This window comes from Spermophilus citellus, assembly GCF_964194105.1.
Source record: "Spermophilus citellus genome assembly, chromosome: 6".
NCBI classification, from domain to species: Eukaryota; Metazoa; Chordata; class Mammalia; order Rodentia; family Sciuridae; genus Spermophilus; species Spermophilus citellus.
Window position 1 is genome coordinate 28,304,369 of NC_138187.1, and position 16,518 is coordinate 28,320,886.

Sequence of the window (16,518 nt, forward strand, 5' to 3'; positions counted from 1 at the left end):
TGGCGGCGGGCGCTAAGCCGGCAGCGCGTTGCGACAGAGCCGTAAAGGCGCGCGGAGGCGGCAGCATGGCGCTGTACGCGGCCGCCGCGGCCGTGCTGGCGGGCGTGGAGAACCGCCAGGGCTCCATTAAGGCGCTGGTGTACGGGAGCAGCTTCCAGGTAGCGGCGCCGGGCGCGGGGGAGGTGGGCGCCCCGTCCGGGGCCGGGGCCGGGACCGGGACCGGGCGGCGGGGCGCGGCGCGGCACTCCTTCGCCAGCCCAGCACGCCCCGCCGCCCGCAGAACGTGAAGCCGCTGTACGCGCTGGTGTGTGAGACGCAGCGCTACGCCGCCGTGCTGGACGCCGTCATCGCCCGCGCCGGCCTCCTCCGCGCCGAGAAGAAGCTGCGGCCGCACCTGGCCCGGGTGAGCGGGGGCGGGTGCCGTCCCTGGGAGCCGAGGACGCAGGGCGCCGGGTCGTTCGCACGGGGGACAGGGCAGCCGCGACCCCTGAGCCGCGCCTCCCGAGGCCCGGAAGGCAGGGCGCCGGTTCCAGCCCTCTGCCTGCCCCCAGGGTCTTGTGTAGTGAGGGACGAGGGAGCCGCCGTGACCTAAAGCGGGCTGGACGGCGGCCTCCTTTTAGCCTCCAGTCGTGTGAATTTCTGAGGCGAGTCGGGCTCAGTGCTGGGTCTTGGTCTTCCCTCCCCAGGTGCTAGTGTATGAGTTGTTGCTGGGAAAGGGCTTTCGAGGGGCTGGGGGCCGCTGGAAGCCCCTGCTGAGCCGGCACCAGGCGAGGCTGAAGGCCGAGCTGGCGAGGCTGAAGGTTCGCCAGGGCGTGAGCCGGAACGAGGACTTGCTGGAGGTGGGGTCAAGGCCCAGCCCAGGTGAGCTGGAGGCAAGGGGGCGCGGAGGGCAGTACTGGCAGCCCGCCGAAGAGAGGCCTGTGTTCCTGCTCGCTCACCGCTGTTGCTCTCTAGTCTCCCAGGTGCCTCGATTTGTGCGAGTGAACACACTCAAGACCTGCTGTGGCGACGCCATTGATTATTTCAAGAGACAGGGTTTCTCCTACCAGGGCCAGGCTTCCAGGTGGGAGCTCAGCGTCCTGTCTGGCTGCCCTCATCCAGGGGCAGTGTCTGGGGCCACAGAGAAGCAGGAGTCTGGGAAGAGAGGTGCTGGGTGGCAGTGACTACTCTTCTTGGATTTTCCTATTTCTAGCAGTTTCTCCTGTCTCTTTTCAAGGGCTGATGGCCAGCCCCACCCCACTGATGCTCCCAGGACTTTTGTTCTACCTTTTTTTCCCCACACGCTGGGGATGGAACCCAGGCTTCAGCCATGCTAGGCGGGTGCTCTTCCACTGAGCTGCGTCCCCAGCACTTAATAGCATTTAAAATATTGGTTGTGATAAACAGTGCAAGTGGAGCCTGGCAGGGAGGAATTCAGGAGATGAGTTAATGATTCACATTCCCCGCAGCCTCGAGGACTTGAGGGCCCTTAAGGGGAAGCACTTTCTTCTGGACCCCTTGTTGCCGGAGCTGCTTGTGTTTCCTGCCCAAACAGATCTGCATGAACACCCTCTGTACCTTGCAGGTCACCTCATCTTACAGGACAAGGTAGAGAGTGGGTGAGGGAAGGATGTGGGAGGCCAGCCCCAGCTCCTATTCACCCAGCTGTTGTGCTCGCTGTCAGGCCAGCTGTCTCCCAGCCACGCTGCTGGCACCGCCACCAGGTTCTCATGTCATTGACGCATGTGCTGCCCCAGGCAACAAGACCAGTCACTTGGCAGCTCTTCTCAAGAACCAGGGGTGAGTGCCAAGGTCAGATGGGGTCTGGTCTGATCCTGCACTTTGTAGGAATAAAGAAATTTTTATTCAAATGGCTGGGCTGGTGTTGTGGATCAGTGGTGGTGCGCTTGCCTAGCAAGCATGAGGCCCTGGGTTCGATCCTCAACACCACATAAAAACAAAGGTATTGTGTCCACCTACAACTAAAAAATAAATATTAAAAAAAAAAAAAAAACTATATTGAAGGCTGAGAGGACAGACTTGAGGCGGTTTATGGTTTCCCAGGCAAAGCTTTCCAGGGGTTGCAGGTGTGAGATAAGGTTCCTAAGCCTGTTATCTCAGAGACCCCCTAAGACACTTAGATATTCTTGTTTCTGTGTCCTGACTTGACGTGCGTGGTGCTGCTGGGTGTGTAAGAGCTGTGGCTCTCCCTCAGATGCTCCATGAATTCCCAGATCACCCCCTTCTGCCCTCTTCCCTAGAAAGATCTTTGCCTTTGACCTGGATGCCAAGCGGCTGGCATCAATGGCCACTCTGCTGGCCCGGGCTGGTGTCTCGTGCTGTGAGTTAGCTGAGGTCGACTTCCTGACCGTTTCGCCCACGGACCAGCGTTATGATCGCGTCCAGTACATCCTGCTGGATCCTTCTTGTAGTGGCTCTGGTGAGATGGGGAGAGTGTGGCTGTGGGATACCCCACCCCAGAGCTGAAGCACACCAGTTTGGTTGGGTCTTGGTTCTGACTCAATAATGACCTTAGGCCTGCAGACAAAATGTTCTCATTTATCAAGTAGGATCTCAGCATAGGATGCAGCAGCCTGGGAAACTGATCAAAACGCTCTTCTCCCCAGGGATGCTGAGCAGGCCACTGGAGGAGCAGGGGTCAGGCACACCTAGCCAGGAGCGTTTGCGTGCCCTGGCGGGCTTCCAGCAGCGGGCACTGTGCCATGCGCTCTCATTCCCCTCCCTGCGACGCTTGGTCTACTCAACATGCTCCCTTTGCCAGGAAGAGAATGAAGATGTGGTCCGAGACGCCCTGCAGCAGAACCCGGGGTTCAGGTGACGGCCTCCCCAGGGCATGGAAGGGTTGCCGAGTGGCCCCTGGAGCCTGATCCCTCCCCTTCTTCCTTGCAGGCTAGCTCCTGTCCTGCCCTCCTGGCCCCACCGGGGTCTCAGCACCTTCCCAGGTGCTGAGCACTGCCTCCGAGCCTCCCCTGAGACCACGCTTACTGGTGGCTTCTTCATTGCTGTGTTTGAACGGGCAGAGGTGCCAAGGTGAGGGAGCCAGGGGTGGCCTGCTTGGGAGGTATGGGGTGACTCGGGCACAACTACCTAACCCGTCCTTACCTTCCAGCTCAGCCTCCCAGGCAGAAGCTCTGGCACCAGAACTTGCACCCGGCCCAGCCCCAAAGAGAAAGAGGAGGCGAAAGGCTGATGTGCAGGCTGCAGGTGCAGCTGCTGAGGCCGCCTGTGGGAAGTGAGGCTGCCCAGGCCGCCTGTAGGCTCCACAGGACTGCTGTTAGTGCCAGAGGCAGCTGGCAGGAAGGACAGAGTGGAGGGTCCTAGTTAGTCCCTTGGGTCCCTCCCTGGGGGCTGCCTGCATAAATAAAAGGCAGAACACAGGCATCTGATAGGTCACAGTTTTTTATTCGTAATGACATAAGCAAGGAGAAAAATCTCACATTCATACTAAAAAGTCCAACTAGACAACAGGAATTACACCTTTATTTGTAATGGAAAGTCCAGCCTCCTGTTCTGTCCAGTGCAGAACATGTACATGTATGCACTCACACCCAGGCTAGAGCAGGCCCCCCTCTTCAAGGGGTTCCTGGCCTGCTGTGGAGCTGAGGTGAACTAGCTCAGACTAAAACTAAGGCTCCGCCCCACACCAGGTGCAGGCAGAGGCTCCATCCCTAGACCTGTGCCCCACCCCTCCAGTCCTAACAGGTGTTTGGGACTTGAGGCCCTGGCTCCTTCCTCAGCCCCCCACACAGCTAGGCCAGCAAGTGCTCAGCTCCCCTTGGGGTGAAGGCAGTCTCCTGCCACAAGACATTCAGCCTCAGTCACAAAGGGGGAGGGGACTAACTACAGCTACATCACATTATTTATAAAATAAGAATTACACTTATAACATGTCTAGGAGGAGCTCCAGTCCCTTAGGAAAGCTGCCTGGGACAGCATTTGAGCCCCTCCTTCACACAGGCATAACCTAACTATGCAGCTAATTCTAATCAACAGCATTTATACTTAACCACCTCAATGAACCAAGCTTGAAGGAATTTAAAAGGCAATTTAGCTTAAATACAAAAATAAATTTTTATTTTGTTAAAAAATGTTTAAATATTTTAATTTAGACACACGCATTCATACTTCTTCCAAAGAGGATGGGCGTGGCAGCAAGGCTCTAGGGCCTGGGGAGTGTGGTTTGGGAGCCAGGGGAGAAAAGGGTTGGCAGGGGTCCTGTTTAGGAAAGAACTAGGGTCTGACTTCAAGGAAGGTTCATTGGTGTACACTGGACATACTGGGAGTGGCCTTGCCTAGTGAGGTCAGGAGGTGGGAGAGGAATGTTGGAAGGAGAGGGTCTTTGTTTTCCCTAAGGCCCCATTCCCTGGGCTGCCAGCCCTTAAAGTCTAACCACCACTGGAAAACTCAGGAGCCAGCACTGTGGCTCTCAAGTGGTGCCACTTTGATTGGCCAGGCCAGGAGGCTTGAGACAGTTAGGTCCGGCACTACCAACATGCCGCCACACATACAATTCAATTCTTCCTCCAAACTCGATTCAAAGAGCAACAGACATGGGTTTCAGACAGTGACACAGGACAAGGCGTGGGGTGGACAATCCCGGAGGCAGAGGGTGGCCAGTGAGGCCAGCAGGGGGAGGAGGCAGCAGAAAGCAGCTGTGGGCATCCTGCCTGCTCTGAGAGCTTCTCCTGCAGCAAGGGTCTTGCACTGGCTCTGCCAGACTAACAGTCTTGAGCCACCAAGCTTTTAGGGGCCAAACTGGCAGAGGGCAGGAGACGAGACTAGATTCAGACCTGGCAGGGAGAAAGGGGGCAGTGGGAGCAACACCCACTGGGGTCTCCAAGGCAAAGCTAGATTCAAGGTCATTTAAAAAGGAATCCTGCAGGGAACCAGTGAGGGACAAAGCAGCAAGTAATGGGGAAATAAGAGTCCCCAAAAGGGACCAGAGGAAGAGAACCACTTCTTATAGCCTAGCCAAGCAGGTAAAGCTTAGGGATAATCCATTTTCCCCAATCCCATGAAACACAACAGAGATTCAAGTGGGTGCATCGCACACCCTCTGGCAAGGATGGTCCTGGGGATGGAGGAGGTGGGAAGGGAGGCCACCTGACTTAAGTGACACAATAGACGAGCCGGGGAAGAGAGCGGACAGTATGTACAGATGTTTCTTTAGTTCTCCAGCCTCACCAGTGCAACTGTTCAAGTACAGGTTTCGGGCTTTAGCCCTGCCCTCGCCTGCCCCCTCCCTGAGGTGCCCACTCCCTCCAGAAGGGAAAGGGCCCCAGGGCTGCCACCACCTCCCTTGGTGGCTGAAGCCAGAGATCTAGGATAGTTCTGTTTTATGGAACTTGAAGGGTCAGAGGCTCTTCCTAGCAGGTGCTGAGGTCCAGATTTGGGCAAGGGCTGGGAATGGGGACAGGACAGAGGCTACTTCTTGCGGTTGTGCTGCCTTCGGGCCTGCAGTCGCTGTCGAGCCCCTGGGGTCTTGGATCCCGCACCAATGGAAAACGAAGGGGCTGCTGATCCTGGAAAGATTCGACAAGACCTTATTAGGTAGCTGCTCCCAGAGCACATGGTTTTGAGGCATCAGCTCTAAGTCAACAAAACGGTGAGGACTTGAACAGGGTCCCCAGATGCCATGGCAGCCCCATGAAGAGGCTATTAAAATGCAAAACCTCCAAAAGTCCCATAGGGAGGCCCATAAATCCATTTTTACTTGACTTCCCCAAGTGTCCTGGGACTGTCTTCTCAACTCTGCTGTCCAATTCCCGCTGGGTGGTGCTGGACCCCCAGGAGCTGTCTCCACAGGGGCCTGGAGAGCCTGGAACCTTGCCATACACCCCAATTCCTCCTCACAGAGGAGAAAAGCAGATGACACTGGCAGTGGAGAGATGGCTACTTACCAAAAGGCCCAACTCCAACAAAGCCCTGGGTGGGTGTTGAGGAAGCCCCAAAGGAGAGGCTGCTGCCCACTGTGCCCACTCCAGCAGTCGGGGTGCTCTGCCCAAAGGTGGGTGTGGAGGTGCCTAGAACAGACAGCAGAGGACTGTAGAGACTGAGCCAGGGTCAGAGGAAAGAAAACAGATGGCAGAGAAACTAGGCAGAGGGTCTGCTCTTTGCAGGGGTGCTTCTCACAGGACCTGCCAGCCCTGGTTCACACCACCATAGCCAACTGCAGCGGTCACACCTGGAGCCCAGGTGAGCCAGCAGGCCCTCAGTGCGCCACTTTCTGTGCACACAGCCCAGGCATGCCATGCCTCTTCTGTTCTCCTGCCAACCTGCCCTCTGACAACCTGACTCACCTCACTCCAGCGCACCACCCTGTTGGACCATCTGATCTTCCCAGGTGCTCTGGAACTCCCTCTGCGGGGCCCTGCTTGGCCCAGCATGGCTGCCCTGCCCACTCTTCCTCTCCCTGCCACAGAGAAAGCTGCCTCTCTGATACGGTGTCAGGCTGGAGGGGGGCAAGACCTTCCCTGCTCCCCAGAAGCTGTGTCCAGACCACTTCTCTTCCCTGCTCCTTCAATATCATCAGTCTTGCTCCTGAACATCTATCAACTGCCAGATGTCCTCTTTTATTCAGCGGGCCGTTGGCTCACTGTTGCCCTCTCCATCACAAACCATGGTGACTTTGCCAGCTCTCAGGATGATTCAGGATTCCTCAGAAACCCAATGACCTCCACCCACCCACCCCTACATTCACTTGTCAACTGCTCCAGCTCCAACAAGTCACTGTAGGCCTCACCTGCTTCTTCCAGATCACGGTCCCCACAATCACCTTGCACCTTCTCCTGCCAGAGACCTGAAGTCCACTGCCCTCCTGCTGCATTCCCCCACAGGCTGGAGATTAGCAGCTACCTGCCTGTTTTAACCTCAACAGCCGGGAGCTGCTGGAAAAGACCCAGTGCTGACTTGAAGTTCAGGCTTCTCTTCTACAGCACTGCATGCTGGGCCGTGCTCTCCCACTGAGCCACATCCCAGCCCTTTTTGTATTCGCCCAGGCCGGACTCCAATCTCTGACCCTCCTGCCTAGTCACTAGGATTACAGATGACCACCATGCCTGGTATTTCTCTATTTAATCAATGACACAGAAGCTCTGAGGACAAAAATTCACCTTCCAGATGGCAAATAAGACCACTTCATTCTGCTGCAAATTCTACAATTTCCTTGATACTTAAAATCCAATCACTGGAGCCCGAGGCTCACCTCTGCCTGTCTCAGAACCTCTCTCACACCATCTTCCATCTGTAGCCAAGCTCACCTCCCTCTGCCCCTGGGGCCCTAGCACCAGCCAGGCTCACGAGCTCCCCACCCACATGCCAGTCCTTCTGTCACAGACATCCCTCAGAAGAAATGGACTGCTCAGAAAGGCTTTCCATGACCCCTGAAAGGCACTAGCGAACACTTACTGCCACCTGCAATTTACTCGTCTTTACCAACAAGTTCCTTTACCCAGCATCAGGCCTAGCAGACCACACCCACTCCTGATCTTACCTCCAAACACAGGTTTGCTCTCAGGTGTGCCAGCCACATTGAAGGCAAAGGGTGTGCTCTGGCTGGGTGTACCCAGGGCATTCTGACTCAAGCCCCCACCAAAGGGGGTGGTGGTTCCTGTGGTCCCACTCTGTCCAGCTCCAAAACTGAAGGCCCCAGAGGTGGAGCTGGAGCCTGGGGCAGCCACACTGAGCCCGAAGCCCCCACTGGCAGCTGGGGCTGCAGATCCCGCAAACGTGAAAGGGGACGGAGTTGAGCTGCCAAACACTGAGCCACTGGTCCCACTGGGGGTGGTCTGGGTGGTAGCTCCAAAGCCAGAGGTGGTGGCTGCACCGAAGGAGAAAACGGGCGTCGTGCCTCCAAAGGCTGGCTGTGTGCTGGCAGGGGCGCCGAAGGCCGAGGCGGTGGTCTTCAAGCCAAAAGCTGACTGTGTTGAGCTGCCAAAGGCAGGCTGGGCCGTCGCTGGCGCTGCAGACGGGGCAGGGGCTGCAGAGTTCCCAAAAGTGAACGAGCTGCCAAAGCTTGGAGCAAGGGCTGGCTTGGAGGACCCCTGCTGCTGCCCATCAGCAGCCCCGAATGTGGGCTGGGGGGTGGCCACTGGATATGCTGGGAGGGAGGGCTTGGCACCAGAGCCAAAGGGAATGCTGAATGCGGGGGTGGTGGTGTTGCTGAAAGTCAGGGTGGGCTGGCTGCTGGTGGTGCAGGCTGAGGTGGCAAGGGAACTGCCGAAGCCACTGAAGCCAGCAGTGCTGTTGCTGCTGCTGCTACTGGTGGTGACCGCCTCAACAGCACCGGGCAAGGACTGGCCAAAGGTGGTGGCTGCTGTGGATGTTGGTGTGGCAGTGGATTTGCCAAACTGGAACACAGAGCCCACGGCTGGGGTGAAGCTGGCGGCAGAGGCAGGGGGTGCTCCAAAGGGGAAGGGCTGAGAGGCGGGGGCCGTGCTGCCAGTCGTGCTGCCACCAGTGCTGGCCACGCTGCTGACCCCAAAGCAAAAAGCAGGTTTGGAAGCAGAGTCTGTGGATGTGCTGGCAGTGGTGGCTGGAGCCACGGCCGAGGTGGCAGTGGCCAGGCCAGCAAAGAGAGGGGCAGCTGGGGCTGCAGCAGCTGTTGTTGGCTTGAAGGAAAAGGGAGCAGGCAAGGGCACAGATGCAGGTGGCCCCAGGTCACCAAAGATGGGCTTAAAAGTTGGGGTGGCAGTACTGGTGGTCATGGGCTGGGTGGAGCTAGAAACAGCTGCAGCTGTGACGGATGTGACAGAGGGGCCTTCGCTCTCGCTTTTAGGTGGTGTCATGAAAATGGGCTTGAACATGGGAGAAGCAGAAGATGTGGCTAGGGTGGCTAGGGCAGCTGGGGTGGCCGGAGAAGCTGGGGCGGCAGGTGTGGCCGGGGCGACCGGGGCAGCTGGAGCAGCCAGGGCAGCCGGAGCAGCCGGGGAAGGGGCAGAGGGCATGCTGCTCGACATGCCGAACAGCCCACTCTGCTTGGAGGTGGGGGAGGGGGTAGGCGGGCCTGGGGCTTTGGCAGATGTGTCGGTCTGAAGGGCTGGAGGTGACTTGGTGTCCACGACAGGTGCTGTGGAGGAGGCAGGGACCAGCCCCAAGAAAGTGGCTGTGGATTTTGAGTCTGAAGAGGTGCCTGGCAGGGGTCCTGGTGGTGGAGAGCCAAGGGAGGTCAGCAGGCTGGGTGTCTTCAGAGGTGACGGGCCTGTGGTGGTGGCCACTTCAGCAGATTCTGGGAAGAAAGTAAGAAACCCGAGTTCTCTAGTAGGACAGAACCAGCATGTCTGCGCCTCTGGTGCCTCCCTTGGTCAGCTGAGAAGTGTGACAAGTCTACGCTGCACAGCCTATGAAGCTCACTCAGAGGTTCTCCTTGTTTCCATCCCCCAGACCACAAGACAGACAGAAGGGAATAACCCAGGACCTAACTCGAGGTTATACATGGAGGCGCCACGTCACCAGAGCACTGACCTAGACAGGTCTTGTCTAATGGAGATGCACCACGCTCACCCATCAGCTGCGAGGAGGAAACTCTCTGCCCCTGGCCCCAGGAGGCTGCACACTACACCAGGACTACTGTCTGAGGAAGTGCAGTAAGAGGTTGCACACTGGCAATACCCCGAAGGCCTGGGCCTGTGACATTCAAATGACCCTGGAAACCCACGTGGAGGAACTTATCTTATTTGGGGCTGTTGTCTAGTAAGCCACACTGCAGATACCTCGCAGGGTGGTCCTCTCATTTACAGATGATGACAGCAAGGCTCAAAGCAGTCCCAAGACTGGGCTTTGAGTGAAGCCCGACCCATGCTGCCTTCCCAGTTTTACTCAAGGCAGCAGCAACTTTAAACTGACAGAGAAGCACGAGGCTGGGCTTCATCCCGAGGGCCAACACTGCACGGGGCTTACCTGGGAGGGATGGGTCTGGGGGACTCTGCATCTTCTTCAGGCTTTCTAACAACGGGTTGGTGCCCGTGGCTGGCGGGGAGGCTGCTGCAGAAGGGGTCCCCACAGCAGGCGGGGTAAAAGTGAAAGAAGGCTGAGTGGCAGGTGGGTTCTCACTGATGGAGTTTGGAGGAACATCTGAGGGAGAGAGACAAGATTCAACCTTTGCCCCTTGCTGGAGAATTCTTTCATGATAGCACAGGGAAGCTCCAGGGCTAGCAGCCTGATCTAGAAATTGTTCCCCTCAATAGTGCTCACTGGGGGCTGGGGCTGGGGGCTCAGTGGTAGAACACTCGTCTACCATGTGTGAGGGAGGCACTAGGTTCGATTCTCCACACCATGTATAAATAAATGAATGACATCTAAAAAATATAAAAACAAAACAAAACAAAAAAAACCCAGCGCTCACTGTGCTCCAGGTTTTAATGAAAAGGTAGGTGGCTGGGGGGGGGTGGCGCCTGCCTGTAATCCCAAGTGGCTCAGGAGACTAAGGCAGGAGGATGGCGAGTTCAAAGCCAGATTCAGAAATTTAGCAAGGCCCTAAACAATTCTGTGAGACCTTGTTCCTAAATAAAATACAAGAAAGGTGGCTGGGGATGTGGCTAAGTGGCTAAGCGTCCCTGAGTTCAAAGTGCCTCTGGGTTTAATCCCCATACCAAACAAAAACAAAATACCTAGCTGGACTTCTCAGAAGAACAAAGGAAAACAAGAAACTCTTTCTTAGGAAACCCTTTAGAAGAACAATAAAACCAAAACCAAAGGAAACGAACACATGGGGCCTTCGGATGTGCCACTGATGTGTACCCCTTACCAGTCTTGTCCTCCAAGACCTTGTTGAACCACTGGAGTGAAGCTTTCTTCTCCAGGTCAAGGTCCTCAGCAGTGACGGAATAACCAAGCTGAGGCGGTGGAGGCTGTCAAAGAGGAATGGAGAGGCTGGGCCATCGTACAGCGGCAGAAGCTCACTTGCACCAGCCCTCCCAAGATGCAAGAGGGCCAACGTGGGTGACTAGACATACCAAGGTCAGTTGGTCCCCTCGCCTGGAGGGCAGCAGCGGGATCTTCCGTTTCCGCTGTCCAGAGCTGCCAGGTGTAGATGGGGAAGCCCACGAGTTCGGCTGATTCCGAGAGGTTGTGTCTGCAACTAAAGACAGGAAGAGGGCCTGCTGGCTTACTTCCCTCTCCCAGCAGGGCAGAGCGCTTTTCTATCCCCTTGGCTTTTAACACTGAGTTGTCACTGTGTATCTAAAAAGATGCTATCTTCCATGGCTGGGGCCCCCAGATGGTATCTGTAAGATTATTTCTAATAGTTGAGGGGAAATAGTTAATTGCTCCAAATGCAGCATCCAATGCTTACTGGGTATACTGGGTACAGCTCTCTACCCAGTGACCGTGTCACATGGGACTTGTCTGTACAACCCTCTCCTTTAACTGTGAAGCCAGGCTGCCCTAGCTAGACAGGGCAAAGCTCTGCCAGGTGTTCTCAGCGGTACTCCTTCAGCCATCCCTCCACCCACCGCTCCTGCTTGCTCATCCACTCACCCTTTTCTCCCTGGGACTCCTTGTCGGCCACCAGTGGAGTCGAGGAACTGGAATGCTGACATGGCTCGTCTTCTCTGTGGGGTTTTGAAAGGTGGAATTCAGTTTGATAATGTTCTACACCCTTCTAACTGCCAAGGAGCCTAGGCCACATCATTCTTAACCATGCTTAAGATCTCAGTATGTCGACATAAAAAAAGGTCAAAGGAGAATTCCTATAGAAATGAAGATCCCAGAGAAGCCTGTCTAAAACCAACCACAACCCCACGCAGTCTGCAGAGCCTAGATCTCCAAGGAGCAGAGCTTCAGTTGGCTGCATACCCAGAACCCTCTCGGCACTCCTGTTGAGTGGCTGCTGGAGCAAGAGGCAGAGCAGGGCCTGTGCAGCCAGTGTGCGAGGCTGCAGAAGGAGGGCCATGCTGGTGGGCGCCCGCATCACTGCCCTTCTCTGAGTCTTACGCTCTTGATCCACTGAGTCCGAGTCATGCAATGCCCGAGAGCCAGCCCCAACCCCTCCCTCCTCACCCGTGCCTGTCCACACAGAGCAAACGGTCACTGGAGGAGGTGATAATCACCTGGTTTTCTTGGTTGGCCTCTCCGGAGTCTGAGAGCGGGAGGAAGCAGGGCTAGAGAAGGGGGACGCAGGGGGACCACTCCTCTTCCACAGCTGAAATCAACCAGAGTTACACAGCTGAGCCCAGGGACAGCTGAGCACACAACCCTAGAGAGAGATACTCTTGTGGTTGTGTTCATCACTGCATGTAAAGTCCCTTTTTAAGGAACTAAAAAATATTTCTTTGTGAAGACCCCTGAAAAGAAAGTCAATTGTCAGTTATGGTATTGTGGCAATTACAATTATGGAAGCAAAAAAGGAAAGAAAAGCCTAAATACAGAAGGAATGAATGCACCTTTTGCATATAAGAAGTAGGACTGAGGGGCTGGGATGTGGCTCAGCGGTAGAGCGCTCGCCTAGCACGTGCAAAGCCCTGGGTTCGATCCTCAGCACCACATAAAAATAAATAAAATAAAGGTATTGTGTCCAACTACAACTAAAAAATAAATATTAAAAAAATACTTAAAAAGTAGTAGTAAGATTGATGATATTCAGTAACAACACAGAGCTATATGCACAAGTCTACTCCAGACTATATATGGAGGAGACAAAAGTAAATTTAAACATACTTTTAGGAAGATAAGCCAGTAAACTAAATCTTGTTTTCATTAATTTTAGTTTTAAACTTTTTTGTGATAAGGGAGATTGAACCCAGGGATGTTCTATCACTGAACTACATTCCCAGCCCCTTTATTTTTTATGTTGAGACAAGATTTGCTCAGTTACCCCGACTGGCCTCAAACTTACAATCCTGTCTCTGCCTCCCCATTCACCACACCTGGCTTTATTTTTCAAAACATGCTGTCATGACATTTGTGATTTTTGCTACACTTCTGGCATCTATGATTATGTGCAGATCATCCGTATCTCTTCTACCAGGAAAAGTCCCTGACAGCAAAGACGGGGTTTTCATCTTTGCTTCTCCAAAGGCCATCGGCAAGGCAGTGGACACAGAGCAGACACTAGGCACATACTCTGGCCAGCAAGTCCACTGATATTTCTTACAAGAGGGTATATGAATAGTCAATAAACAGTTCTCACTTCTGTCTTAACAGTTATTGGGGAAATGCAAAGTAAAACCCACAGCGGAATACCACCTAACATCCACAAGAACGGCCAGAGACTGACAGTACCAAGAACGGTGAGGAAGCAGAACAACAGGAACAAGACCATGTACTGCTGATCCTAAAAGTATAAACTAAAGCACTCCAGAAATTGTGCCAGGCACAGTGGTACATGTCTGTAATCCCAGTGGCTCAGGAGGCTGAGGCAGGACGGTTTTGAGATCAAAGCCAGCCTCAGCAATTAGTGAGGCCCTAAGCATCTTAATGAGACCCTGTCTCAAAATAAAAACTAAAAGGGCTGAAGATGTGGCTCAGTGGTTAAGCACCCCTGGGTTCAATCCCTGGTGTCAATAAAATAAAATGGCAACTTCTGCTTAAACTGAACATACACAAACTTTATGTATGTGCACCAAACAAAAGACTTGTATAAAGCAACAATAATGAATGACCCAGTGACATACATGGACGAACCTCACAAGTAAAATGTTGACTGGAAGAAGTCAAACATAAAATGACAAATGCATGCTCTGCTTCCATTTATACCAAATTCAAAACCAAGGAAAAAACTATTTGTGGTACTAAAAATATTCAGGAAGGAAAAGAGGAAAGAGTACAGTGATGCGAAGTGCAAACCAGGGGACGCTAGGTGTTAAAAATGTCTATTACCTGACCAGCGGATGGGTGGTCATGATTTGTGTTTCTCTGTATATTACACTACAATTTCAAAAGCCATTTAAAAAATGAGATTATATGACAAAGAATGTTATACAAGATATAATAGGTAAGACACTTGGAAAGGAAAAGCGCACATACTGCCTCTTAATTATGAAAAAGAGCCCCCAATCCTGGCACTCTGCCAGCCCTGTACTGCAAGACAACACGTCGGTCAGTGACACATTACATAAATGATGGAGCCGAAGAACTCCCACACCTATTAAGACTAGCATGACGCAGGGATTTCTGGTGATGCTGGTATGAACCTGCTACACTGCCAGGTGTAGTGGCACTCACTCGCCTGTACTCCCAGGAGGCTGGGGCAGGAGGATCACAAGTTCAAGGTCAGCCTCAGCAACTCAGTGAGACCCTTGTCTCCAAATTAAAAAGTAAAGAGGACTGAGGATGCAGCTCAGTGGCAAAATGCCCTTGGGCTCAATCCAGCATTCCTACTACCACTACCAAAAAGAAAAGCTTAACCCACATAATTATGTAGAGCATCCAATTCTCTGTGTCTGTTTTTTTTTTTTTTTCTGTCTTTCCTTTTCTTTCTTTCTTTCCATGGTACTGAGGATTGAACCCAGGCCTGGAGCACACCAGGCAAGCTACTCTACCACTGACACATTCGCTCAGCCCTTTTTATTTTTTTGAAATAGGGTCTTGCTAAACTGCCCAGGCTAGTCTCATGATCCTCCTGCCTCAGCCTCCTAAATAGTAGGATTTACAAGCATGCGCCACCATGCCCAGCCAGGATCTAATGCTTGATAAGGATAATAAAATAAAAGACTGTGCTCCTGATGTATATATTTATTTAGAGTGTATTCCTACTTACGTATACAAGAAGGTTTATTATAAAACTGTGCCTGCTACATCTGCAGCAGACTCATCCATCTCATGTTTACTGAGTTCCTTGGTCGCACCAAGAGGCTACACTGAGTGGCTGACCTATACCAACTAGGTCAGGTAAGTGCACTAACTCTATGGTGCTCACTCAATGATGAAAAAAATCACTAATGATACATTTCTTGTTAAGTGACATTGATTGTACCTGCACATACAGTAAGAATGTTAACAGCAGCAAGCCATGGAGCAGAGACCAGGAGAGCCAGGATAATGGAATTTTGCTTTCAGTTTCTATTTTCACATGAAAGTTATCAATGCTTAAATATTCTTTTGAAACCAAGAAAGGCATACATTTCAACAAATAAGAATAATATACAGTAATGAGTAAACTCCTACTGGGCACAACAGCACATAGCCTGTAACTCCTGGCTACTTGTGAGGCTGAGGCAGGAGAATCTGTAACTTTGAGGCCAGCCCCAGCAACTTAGCAAGATCCTGTCTCAAAGAATTAAATAAATAATAATTTCCCTATTGTCTCGATACTTATTGTCAGTTTCTGCTAAACTGCCGGTTGTATGAAAGTATGACACAAGGACATACGGACAATACCTACCCAGTCACGTTACCAGATTAAAGATGAGAAGGCAAGAAAGCATCGTGGAATCACACACATACCCAGCCGCCCAAGGAAGAGGGCGCTGCATGGAGTTCTTCTGAACCTTGCTTTTTATAAATTTTTGGTAAGGATGTAAACAGGAACAGAATCATATAGTGCTAGTTCTGAAAGTGTAAACTGAAAGTAAAGGTATTCTTCTAAAAGTGTTAGCTGCCCTACTGAACAGGGAGCTTTCTGCGAGCACCACTGCTGGTCGGTGGGCAGCACCTCCAGCACCGACCATTTCTGGCCCGGCAAGGAGGAGCCCACTTACACTTCCAGCAGCAACGCACAAAAAGCCTGTTTCCGCTAATATTTCTGTGGTTTCTATTTTATATTTAAAACTTTATTTCACTTGGAATAGGTTTCTCTAATATAGAAAAAACTCTTGAAAATGAGCAAAGACCAGCAGCCCTTCAAAAAAAAATGGGCAAAAGTTATGAACTAATGATAATGGAACGAGAATAAAAAAATATCATTCAACATATGAAAAGAAGCCCATGTTCACTCATGAGACAAAAATCAGATACTGCTCTTCACCTGTCCTATAGATGAAAACCCCAAACTGTGAGAACCAACTTTGTTGGCCAGAATGTAGACAAATGCTCCCCTGTTCCCCACCATGCACCATGGCCACAGGGTGCTGAACAGTACACAATGATCAACCAAGAAATTAATCATGACCCAACATTTTTTGTGCAAGAATACATAAAAATATAAAACCAAAGTAATTTTATGTAAAAAAAATCCTACCATCTTAAATGTGAATTTGAAATGTCATTATGAACTAATGATTCTGATTCTTCTTTTTGGAGGATCTGTATCTCTGCTAGAACCTAGACTAGGTTCTAATAGAATTTCCACTGGAAGAAACCAAAACTATTTGAAGAAACAGCCAACTTTAGTCTGAGCTGGAAATGTACAAAGATTTTGGGGAGGGATCAAAAGCAATAAGACTATTTATCTGGGGCTGGGGATGTGGCTCAAGCGGTAGCGCGCTCGCTTGGCATGCGTGCGGCCTGGGTTCGATCCTCAGCACCACATACAAAGATGTTGTGTCCGCCGAAAACTAACTAACTAAATAAATAAATAAATAGATAGATATTAAAAAACTCTGTCTCTCACTCTCTAAAAAATAAAAAATAAATAAAAAGATC

At 52.2% G+C, this 16,518-nt stretch overlaps 2 protein-coding genes across 3 annotated transcripts in view; one reads left to right on the plus strand and one right to left on the minus strand.

Moving 5' to 3' along the window:
• NSUN5 (NOP2/Sun RNA methyltransferase 5) lies at positions 1 to 4,088 on the plus strand. Of its 2 annotated transcripts, XM_081300370.1 has the most exons (10): positions 1 to 158; positions 281 to 403; positions 687 to 861; positions 955 to 1,063; positions 1,449 to 1,587; positions 1,664 to 1,779; positions 2,241 to 2,419; positions 2,607 to 2,814; positions 2,890 to 3,030; positions 3,110 to 4,088. In XM_081300370.1, exons 1-10 carry the CDS (start codon positions 66 to 68, stop codon positions 3,234 to 3,236), a joined length of 1,410 nt encoding a protein of 469 aa, XP_081156496.1. In that variant the 5' UTR covers positions 1 to 65; the 3' UTR covers positions 3,237 to 4,088. The 2 variants fall into 2 exon arrangements, with proteins under 2 accessions (XP_081156496.1, XP_081156497.1); XM_081300371.1 differs by lacking the exon at positions 281 to 403 and having other exon boundaries at positions 21 to 158.
• The window catches only part of LOC308652529 (nuclear envelope pore membrane protein POM 121C-like), a 26,274-nt gene continuing 13,137 nt past the window's right edge, over positions 3,382 to 16,518 (minus strand). The window contains exons 6-13 of the mRNA XM_081300369.1: positions 12,048 to 12,139; positions 11,476 to 11,549; positions 10,953 to 11,077; positions 10,745 to 10,847; positions 9,898 to 10,071; positions 7,493 to 9,226; positions 5,901 to 6,023; positions 3,382 to 5,522 (exon numbers count right to left, since the gene is read on the minus strand). Of these exons, the coding sequence (XP_081156495.1) occupies positions 5,425 to 5,522; positions 5,901 to 6,023; positions 7,493 to 9,226; positions 9,898 to 10,071; positions 10,745 to 10,847; positions 10,953 to 11,077; positions 11,476 to 11,549; positions 12,048 to 12,139 (2,523 nt within the window). The 3' untranslated portion in view covers positions 3,382 to 5,424. The remainder of the gene's footprint in view (positions 5,523 to 5,900; positions 6,024 to 7,492; positions 9,227 to 9,897; positions 10,072 to 10,744; positions 10,848 to 10,952; positions 11,078 to 11,475; positions 11,550 to 12,047; positions 12,140 to 16,518) is intronic.